Consider the following 11,333-nt stretch of genomic DNA (forward strand, 5'->3'; position numbering starts at 1 on the left):
CGAGCTTTTGGCCACTCACGGGACGCTGGCCAATTTTATACTCTTATCAATGTGAATATTAACATGTCAATGTGAATATTCACATTGTCAACGGCCCGGGCCGGGCTTGCCCCGGGCCCCGGGCAGGCTTTTGGCCGCCCATGGGCCGCAGACCAATTTTATACTCTTATCAATGTGAATGTTAACATGTCAACGTAAATATTCACATTGTCAACGGCCCGGACCGGGCCCGCCGCGGGCGGGTTTCGCGCCGCCACGGGACGTGGACCAATTTTACACTCCTATTAATGTGAATGTTAACATGTCAATGTGAATATTTACATTGTCAACGGGCCGGGCCCGCTCCGGCTCGCAGACGGGTTTCAGGTCGCCCACGGGCCAATTTTACATTCCTACCAATGTGAATTTTAAAATATGAATGTTCAAATCATAAAATTGCTAACCGTTCAAATCATAAAATTGCTAACCGTTCAAAAAATATTTATACGGGTATCAAAATTAAATATAAGGGCATAAGTGTTCAAGAAAATAGTGTAAATCAAGAAAAAGAACTTTATGGAATAAAACTATACATATATGGGACTAAATGGGTTAAAAAAATTTCTTCATGGACTTCTTGTGTTAAAACACTTCTAAATGGGATTTATCAATAATTTTCCCTAAAAAAAATTGAACTGATTAGAATTATTTTTTAAAATTTAAAAAAAAAAACTACAAAAATAGTTTAGTTTTTTTTTTATATAATTTTAGATTTTTTTAATTTCTTAAAAGTTAAAGTTATTTTACGACTGAATTGGTTAAAATCCACAAAAGACAAAATTAGCTAAAATAGTCAATAAAATAAAATGTCATATTGAATTCATAATCATTTCACTTTTTTTCTCACAAATATCACATCCAATTACAAAAAAATCTAATCTTCTTTCCAAATACAAATTTTTTAGCCTATTAAAATAGTCAAAAATTAAAATAACCTACTAAAATAACCAACTTTCAAAACGAGGCCATAGTCTAAATGGGAAACACTATGGTACAAACCTTTTTGAGAAGTGTGTATCATATGCACTATATAATTAAAATAGAAATTTGCATAATTTTATATTTTTTGAATCATAACTATAAGTACATATGATATATCTTTGAGTAATGCTAGAGACCCCAAATATTCTACCAAAAGTTTTACCAAATGTCTCACATGGGTGTGGGACCCACACAATGTGGGTCTCATGTGGATCCCACACCTATGTAAAACATTTGATAAAACTTTTAGTAGAATTTTTAAGCCCTCTAAGTATTTTTGTATATCTTTTATTCAAAAGTGTATATATTAGAACAAAAATATTAAAAACGTCAAAATTCTTTTAAAATTTCTATTAAATCTCTCTCACATGCGCGACCTACTCCATTACTCATATTAGAATTTCCTAGCCGTCCTATAAATGTGCCTGTTGATATTTCACGAATACCGAATTAACCTTAAATGCAGTCTTTTGACCCTTCGGTTTTCATCTTCAAAGGCATCACAGCTTCGACCCTTTATAGCTTCTTCTCTCTTCTGTTTACTGGGTATGTATATTAGTAGAGAAGACGCACCTGATTCTAGCATAGAAGACCCAAATTCAAATTTACAAAAACAAAAAATTGTGAAATTGTTTTTATCGGCATGGCTGCCAAACAAGGTGCAACAGTTTCTGTGAGAATTCTGGTAGATGAAGAGAAGAAGAGGGTAGTTTGTGCTGAAACTGGTAATGACTTCGTCGACATTCTCTTCGGTTTCTTGACATTACCAATGGGCACCATTGTCCGACTCATCCGCAAGAATCGATCAGAGCTTGGATCCATGTCCAACTTGTACCGAAGCGTCGAAGCAAATTTCAGCCTAGACAATTTCTGGACTAATGCTTGCATGGATATGCTGCTCCATCCCAGAACTCCATTAGAAACCATTTGCAGGCAAATTATACTAATCTCTCTCTGATACTTGTAAATGTTTTACTATTGGGAAGGTTGAGAAAGAAACCAAAAAATCACAAATTAGTCCCATCGAGACTAAACCACATAGTTTGATTTAATTTTCTCAATACACAGTTAGTTTTCAAAATTTTCATGATTTAGTTTGATTTCAAATTTCATGGAACTATAAATAATGATTTGATTTATTCTTAAATGAATCAATCTGAACCATCGTACCCCTAATATTGAGTTTGAATTCTTAGTGTAATTTACCCTTCTGAAAGTATATAATTTTGGATGTTTGCATTTTCATGTTGGAAATCTCATTACGAAGCGGTACACTGAACATGGGTAATTTGGGGATAGAAAATATGGAGTGCTTTGGAATGATTGTTAAAAATTAATTTTTTAATTTTTTATTATTTTTTTATTATTTTATGTAAGAGGTGATAAGACCCAAAATAAATTAAAAATTAACTTTTAACTTTTAACTAAGTTGTCAAATGACCCCACATGTGATACTTCTCATTAATAGAGAGTTGTGTTTTCTATTTATATTTTAAATTTTTGTTTGATACTATTTTTGCTATTGTTGTGTCATTTTTTTTTGTTTCTGCTGAAAGGAATATTTTGACATAATAATTTTTGAAACAAGTTCATCAAAGATATTATTAATTAAAATAAATAATTTTCTTATTATAGATTAATTAAGGCTCTGTTTGTTTTATCGTTACCTATTTTCTGTTGTTTGATTACATAATAAATCGTAGTTGATACTACTCAAATTACATATCATGTTTCACTTTTTTTTATACACATTGCACGTTTTTATTATCTCTTTGTCCATTTATATATTTATGCACATATATATATATATATATATATATATTATGGTTATCAATTGATTGGAATTAGATTTTGAAATTGTTATTTTTTATACTTTCAATTAGTATCTTATTTTATTCTTTAATAATAATATACAAAAGGAATTTATTTAAAAAAATTAATATAATGATTTATCACATTTACTTATTGAAAATTAAAATTCTGATTATTATAGTTCATAATTGTAAGAATGATATTGAATTATTGTTTTAGTTTAATTCTACATGAAAATTATGTATGAATATCATATTTTTATATTCTTTTTCATTTTAAAATTTTTTCTATAGACTCTATATTTTTATTTTTTTATTGTAAAAAATATTTTAAGTGCTAACCAAGCACCGCAAAACAAAATAAAAATTTTCTTTTAAACAAAATCATTTTGCATGAAATATTTTACGCCGAAACAAACAAGTCTAAATTTTATTCTAATTTTTCATGTTTTAACAACACATTAAAATGATCCAACGGTGCTATCTTGTTTGACCAAAACTTTTATACTTTATTACTTGGAAGTCACTGGTTTGAATCTTCCCACCTTCATGTGTCTTATTTTCATTATATTATCTAACATTTATTATTATTAAAAATTAACATTGTTTTCTTTATTTTATTTTTAAATATTCTATTTATTTTTTCGTTATCAATGTTAAAGTTCTAGTTCTGACTATTGCAGGGGTTTGAAAATAAATGTAAATGATTCAGAGTCCACAAGGTACTTCATATGTTCTGATTTAGAGTGCAGTTGGAAACAGAATGTTAGATTGTTTAGTAATTACGCGAACTCTATATGTAAATGTGGGAAGTTGATGAACAAAGAGATATTTGCTTTGACTTCGGCCTCCAATACCAGTGAGACAGATGGCGTGTTTGTCACCCGATCGACAGCTTATATTGTCAATGACAGTTTCAAAATAACTGCCAGCACACCAGGAGTTCTAGTTGAATTGCTTCGCAATACTGGTGTCAAAGATTTGAATTGTCTCGAGGAAAGAGTTGTCAAGGTTGGCTCTGAGGAGGTAATCACATTCTTATTTGTAACTAGAAGAAAATGTTGGATTTATTTTCTAGTGTAGCCCAATAGTTTACATATTTTTACATGTTTTGTTTTATTTGGACTCCACAATTAGATAAAGCTAATAATAATAATAATATATATATATATATATATAAAGTTCAGTAATTAGAATTTTAATATAATCACTCTTCTAAGATAAGAAGGAAGCTTTGATGGATTAGGAATTCTTCTTATAGAGTTTATTTGGCCATCTTCTCTCCTCTATATAAGGATGGGTGACTCCCCTTTCATATCATAAGTATTTTCCATCACTCTAAGTTTTATAGTCATCCTAATTAAGAGAGACAGAGAGAAGAAGGTGAGCAAAGAATTCAAGGTTCAACTATTAGGAGTATTTTTCTCAACTTCTCTAATTCAATGGCTGACAAAAGTATGTTTGTTTTATTCTTAAGTTGTATCGAATTCAAAATCCTGTGAAGTTTAATTTCGTATTATTATTATGATTACATGTATTATTAAATCTTATATGTGGTATCAGAGCTTTAGTTTGTGAATCAATACACCTTGGAATAATAATATATTTATGAATATTGTTATTATATTATAATTATAATTATTCACAAAAAACATACTTTTGTTTATAAGGTTTGAACTCTGTCGGCATGTGATGTGCACTCCACTAAGCGTGCACATCATAGACTCCCTCACTCACAAGAAAACATGATCTGTTAGGTCTTAACCTAAATAAGAGCACAACCCACTCACCTTGTTTTGTGATATGTTAGGTGCAGGCTTTTGTGTAATTCCATATGCTGTTCATATGCATGTTTTAATTTATTATCAATTTTAGTGATAATAATTTTTATAATCATCATAATATGATATTAAATTGCGTATATTGCTTGCCGTTATGATAAAGCGCATAGATTAAAAGCAATTTTATAATTTGTTGAATCATTCGGTCTATTAAAGAATTATGATTTTACCTCATCTGATTATATACACTTATTGTCTATTATTGTTTGATATTTATATATTTTCATGATTTAAAATTGGTATCATGATATAATTTTATGACATTAAATATTAAATATTGAAGTGGTTAATTCATATTAGGTGTAATTCTTATTAACCATTATATGAGATATTCATGATTGTCATATTGCATATTTTGATATATACATATATATATATTCATGTTTATCTAGAGTTATGATTATTATCATATTGGTAATTGCAATCACATAAAAGAAATTCTAGAAATCATAATAGTGATTGAATTAATGATAATTAAATAACTCAAATTAATGAATAGAGAATATTGTTGGTTAGTTCCGTACTCATAGGGTTTACTAATTTAGTAGCTACCAAAGTGGCCTAGATTTGTAAGACTTATGAATATAGCACTATATAAAAGAATTGTTAAAAGGGTAACATTAAGGTCGATAATATTCTCAATTGCAGTTATAATTAGGAGATTGAGACTAGCCCAAAGGAGAATCACTTTCAAATAATTATGAACTGGGTGGGATAATGTAACTTATGTAATTTGACAGATTAGAATTGAATACCCAAAGGTAACATGACTAGCTGAAAAATTGCATAAATTATTTTAGACATACATAAGTGATTCTTGACGAGTGGACAATAGATATACTTAAGTTTTACCCAAAGGAAAGACTTATGTGATATCAATAGTTTATCATAATTCTCAAAGCTTTAATACGTATATTGTTTATGACTTTTTCCGTGTTACTTATAAGATCTAGTCTTAATATCTCTTAAGATTTGTCAAAAAGATAGCTTGCTATCTAAGATGGTTGGACTTAGAAGAGAGGCTGTATTGACTCCTCCGACCTTCCTGGGATCTTACATGGTTATTGACTAAAGGACTCTTTAGTGACGTTACCCTAACGCTTAAAGTAAAATTTGGTTAAAGGCTGTTGAAGATCGACAAGCCACTTGCTGGCACTATTATGGCTAAATTGACAACAATGAAATATAATGGCCACCGAGGAGTTTAGGATCATATCCTCAATATGGCGACAAAGCTGCAAAACTTAAAACTTTAGGGATGCAAGTTGATGAAACTATGCAAGTTGATGAAACTTTCCTCGTGCAGTTTATTCTCAACTAACTTCCATCACAGTTCGGTGTGTTCAAAATCCACTATAACACCAATAAAGATATGGAGTTTGAATGAGCTAACTAATATGTGTGTTCAGGAGGAAGTGAGGTTGAGGGAGGAAGGACGTCAAACTGTATTGGCTGTAACTCATGGAGCTATAAAGAAAAAGAAGGGTAAGTTTGTAAAATCAAAGAAAAATCCACCAAAGAAAAAGAATGAACCTGGGGAAAAAAATCAGGCTCAGAATGGTTTTAATGTCAAGTGCTACTTTTGTGGCAAGAAGGGACATGTGAAGAAAGACTGCAACAAGCGAAAGGCTTGGTTTGAAAAGAAATGTAAGAAATTTTCTTTTGTTTGTTATGAATCAAATCTTGCTGAAGTACCTTCTAATACGTGGTGGATTGACTCTAAGGCCACGACCCACATTACAAATGACATGCATGGATACCTCTCAACCAGGAAACCGAAGGAAAGTGAAAGATTTGTCTATATAGGGAACCGTTTCAAAGTTGAAGTCGGAACTGTAGGAACCTACCGACTAATCTTAGAGACGGGTCATCAGATGGATCTAGAAGACACTTTTCTAGGAATTTAGTTTCGTTATCCAAATTAGATCGTGTTGGATATTCAGTTTTATTTAATTGTAGAAAACTCAATTTAATGTTTAATTCAATAGTGATTGGTTCTGGTAATTTATGTGATGGTTTATATAAAATTACCTTAAATCATGAGTTTACACAATCATTAGTAACTCTGCATTCGAATATTGGTTTAAAGTGTGGTCTAATTAATGAAAAATACTCAATCTAGTGGCATAGACGGTTGGGGCATATCTCTAGAAATAAAATTGAAAAATTGGTGAAGAATAGGATTTTGGAAAACCTAGACTTCACTGATTTTGAGATATATGTGAATTGCATTAAAGGAAAGCAAACCAAACACACCAAGAAAGGTGCTACAAGAAGTAATGAGTTTCTTGAGATAATTCATACAGATATTTGCGGGCCACTCAACATCCCACGTCTTAGTGGTGAAAAATATTCTATCACATTTATAGATGACTTCTCACGCTATGGATATGTGTATCTAATTCATAAAAAGTCTCAGGCTGTTGACATCCTTGAGGTGTACATAACTGAAGTCGAGAGACAATTAGATAGAAAGGTTAAAATAGTGAGATCAGACAAGGGTGGTGAGTATTATGGTAAATATGATGAGTCAAGCCAAAATCCTGGTCCATTTGCCAAATTCTTAGAAAAGAATGGCATTTGTGCTCAATATACAATGCCTGGTACGCCAGAACAAAATGGAGTTGCTGAAAGGCGTAATCGTACACTTAAAGATATAGTTAGGAGTATGTTAAGTTACTCAATTGTACCTATTTCAATGTAGGGTGAAGCTTTAAAGACTGCAATGTATATCTTAAATAGGGTTCCTAGTAAGGCGGTCCCAACAACTCCTTTTGAGTTGTGGACTGGTAGGAAACCTAGTTTGAGACACTTACATATTTGGGGTTGTCCAGCAGAGGCAAGAATCTTCAACTCACAAGAGAAAAAGTTGGACTCAAGAACAATATCTTGATATTTCATTGGTTATTCAGACAAGTCTAAAGGGTACAAATTCTATTGTCCTAATCACAGTACGAGGATAGTGGAGACTGGTAATGCTAGATTCTTAGATAATGGTGAAATTAGTGGGAGTGAGAAAACACGAGTGGTGAATTTCGAGGAAATTAGGGTAGATGTCTCAACATTTGACCCTTATTGAAAAAATTGTTGTACCTCTGACTATTCCACAGGCTGAGGGAAATGAACAACATAATGAAAAACCTTTCACCACCTCATGTTTCACCACTTCATGAAGATACCACCATTGAAAATATTGTAGAACCACCACAACTGGCAGTTATGATAAGATCTCAGAGGGAAAGAAAGCCTGTCATTCCAGATGATTACATTGTATATCTACAGGAATCTGATTTTGATATTGGGATTAACAAAGATCCAATCTCATTTTCACAAGCCATGAATAGTGATGATTCTTCTAAATGGGTCAATGCTATAAATGAAGAGTTAAAATCTATGGAACAGAATAGTGTTTGGGATCTCGTTGAATTGTCTAATAACTGTAAAAAGGTCGGGTGTAAATGGGTCTTCAAGACCAAGCACGACACAAAAGGCAATATCGAACAATTTAAAGCTAGACTTGTTGCCAAGGGTTTTACTCAAAAAGAAGGCATAGACTATACAGAGACCTTCTCTCCAGTATCTAAGAAGGACTCACTTAGAATCATTCTAGCATTGGTAGCTCATTATGACTTAGAGTTGCATCAAATGGATGTAAAAATTATTTTTTTAAATGAGAATTTGGATGAAGAAATTTATATGGAGCAGCCAGAAGGATTTGCAAAGAAAGGTAAAGAACATTTAGCTTGCAAATTAAGGAAATCCATATATGGCTTTAAACAAGCTTCCAAGCAATGGTAATTAAGGTTTAATGATACCATTATCTTTTTCGGATTTAAGGAAAATGCAGTTGATCAGTGCATATATCTAAAGGTTAGTGGGAACAAGTACATTATTTTGGTGCTATATGTGGATGACATTTTGTTAGCTAGTAATGACCTTGGCTTATTGCATGAAACCAAGGAATATCTCTCCAAGAACTTTAAAATGGTCGATATGGGTGAGGCAAACTATGTTATTGGCATAGAGATCTTTAGGGATCGATCTCGAGGATTGCTAGGACTATCTCAGAAAGGATATATTGATCATGTTTTGGAGAGATTCAATATGCAGTTTTGTTCAGCCGGTGATGCACCCATCATGAAGAGTGATAAATTAAGTGAAAAACAGTGTCCAAAGAATGACTTGGAAAGAAAACAAATGAAGGGCATTCCATATGCTTTGAGGCTACAAATCATGCTTTATGGTTGCGAAATTTCATCTCACAACTTGGTGTTGTTGACTCAATTGCCAAGCCGCTGAAGATATATTGTGACAATACCACAACAGTTTTCTTCTCTAAGAACGGAAAGTACTCCAGTGGTTCCAAACACATGGAAGTAAAGTACTTAGTCGTTAGAGAAAGAGTCCAGAAACAACATGTGTTAATTGAAAACTTAAGCACCTCTCTTATGATTGTTGATCCATTCACAAAGGGATTGTCACCAAAAACATACAAAGAGCATGTTATCAGGATAGGTCTTTTAAGCAACCCTCGATGTGTATGGTTAATTGTGAGTGCTTATTTTTATTTGACACTATTTGCGCAATAATAATTTTGTTTCTGTTTTTTCTGTTTCTAAAAGTGTGTACACATTAATTTGAATATTGATAAACAGGAAATGTCTTAACAAGACAAATTATAGGGGGCCTTTCAGGCAAATAATTATATATCCCGATAATGGACTGGGTTGGTGAAGGTTATCGATGGTGTAGTGCATAGAAGGAAATATGACAAATGTTATATAACCGCTATGACTCACATTGGTGATCTGAAGTAATCACAGTATTATAGTTTTTAATATATCTGAACTTATTGGCTATTTTTTAAAAATTCGTGATCACATGTCAAAGTTTTTAGTGTAGAATCCAATGAGCCAAATTTTTTTATAAGTTGCATATTTTTGGAAAAACTCGTAATTGCATCATAATCGGCTTAATGAGCCAAGTGGGAGGATGTTGGATTTATTTTCTACTATGGCCCAATAACCTACATATTTGTGTTTTATTTTATTTGGACTCCACAATTAGATAAAGCCAATATTATATATAAAGTTCAGTAATTAGAATTTTAATATAATCACTCTTCTAAGATAAGAAGGAAAGCTTGATGGATTAGGAATTCTTCTGATAGAGTTTATTTGGCCCTCTTCTCTCCTCTATATAAGGATGGGTGACTCCCCTTTCATATCATAAGTAATTTCCATCACTCTAAGTTTTATCGTGATCCTAATTAAGAGAGACAGAGAGAAGAAGGTGAGCCAAGAATTCAAGGTTCAACTATTAGGGGTATTTTTCTCAACTTCTCTAATTCAATGGCTGACAACTATGAAGCACGGACACGTCCCTGAGGCTTGCGTATTAGTGTCGGACACGTGTCGGACACGGACACGCGTACGACACGCTGTTGACACGTGTCCGACACTCTCCCCTGCGTGTCCCCATTTTTTCAGAATTTTTCAGAGTCGGACACGAGGTTGGACACGCGAGGACACGATTCAGACACGCAGGTGGGTGGATCGAAGAAGCCCTAGAACTGTTGGAGAGGAGAAAGAGAGAGAGACAGAGACAGATCGAGGGAAGAGAGAGAGAGGGAGATAGGTCGAGGGAAGAGAGAGACAGATTGAGGACAGAGAGAAGAAACCTAACCTGTTCGTCTTCCTCGTCTTCCTCGTTTCCCTCTCTGCGCCTCGATCGACCATCGATCGCCCTCGTTTGACCCTCGTTTGACCATCGATCGACCATCGACCTCGTCTCCCTCTCTGCGCATCGTTTGACCCTCTCTGCTCTCTCTCTCTCGCTAAAATTTTCGACGCAACAGCTATATACGTTATATACTAACAATATATATATATATATACATATATATATATATATATATTTATATACTAATAATAAATTATATACTAATAATAAATAATATAAATAAATAAATAATATAACCCCTAACCTTTCTTTTGGTCTTAAATAATATAAATAAATACAAATAATATATTTATTTTTTAATTTTACATATAATAAATAAAATTAGTATATATTTTTTAATTTTGCATATAATAAATAAAATAAATAAATAAAAATAAATACAAATAGTATATATTTTTTAATTTTACATATAATATATAAATAAAATTATATATATTAAACGTGTCCCCAACGTGTCGTGTCCCCCATTTTTTGAAAAATTGCGTGTCCGCGTGTCCGTGTCGTGTCCCGTGTCCGTGTCCGTGCTACTTAGGCTGACAAAGGTATGTTTGTTTTATTCTTGAGTTGTATTGAATTTAAGATCCTGTGAAGTTTAATTCCGCATTATTATTATGGTTACATGTATTATTAAATCTTACAGAAAAATCACAATCATTTTATTTTTCTTTTCTTTTTTAATTTTTGTAATCATTTTTTTTCTCTTCTCTTAATTATGTTCTATTGATAAAAATACTAGAGAAAATAAAATTTAATTGAAAAAAGAAAGAGAAAATGAGATGCAATCAAATTAAATTGAGACGCAACTATCTCATTTTCTTTAAAGAGATCAAACTCACTGCGGTGAGAAGAATTCTAATACTGGTGCAATAGTCACCAAACTTTGGTGATGAAGCCGAAGCTCCACCATTCTCAAACCTCC

General features: G+C 32.4%; 1 protein-coding gene across 1 annotated transcript; it reads left to right on the forward strand.

Annotated features, from left to right (window-relative positions):
* The first annotated feature begins 1,663 nt into the window (after positions 1 to 1,663).
* On the forward strand, positions 1,664 to 7,751 carry LOC145800377 (uncharacterized). Its single transcript, XM_082890040.1, has 4 exons — positions 1,664 to 1,953; positions 3,515 to 3,857; positions 6,082 to 6,157; positions 7,585 to 7,751. The coding sequence occupies exons 1-4, from the start codon at positions 1,664 to 1,666 to the stop codon at positions 7,749 to 7,751; spliced, it is 876 nt and encodes a 291-aa protein (XP_082746166.1).
* Positions 7,752 to 11,333: the final 3,582 nt, after the last annotated feature.

The sequence above is a fragment of the Camellia sinensis genome, chromosome 10 (genome assembly GCF_055761805.1).
Source record: "Camellia sinensis isolate YWXY chromosome 10, ASM5576180v1, whole genome shotgun sequence".
In the NCBI taxonomy this organism is placed as follows: Eukaryota; Viridiplantae; Streptophyta; class Magnoliopsida; order Ericales; family Theaceae; genus Camellia; species Camellia sinensis.

Bases quoted from the DNA above. Each gene is read 5' to 3' on its own strand.
- LOC145800377 (XM_082890040.1), top strand. From the start codon at position 1,664: ATGGCTGCCAAACAAGGTGCAACAGTTTCTGTGAGAATTCTGGTAGAT. The intron at 3,858-6,081 runs GTAATCACATTC...ATGTGTGTTCAG, and splicing joins TCAAGGTTGGCTCTGAGGAG to GAGGAAGTGAGGTTGAGGGA. The intron at 6,158-7,584 runs GTAAGTTTGTAA...TTGGTTATTCAG, and splicing joins AGCTATAAAGAAAAAGAAGG to ACAAGTCTAAAGGGTACAAA.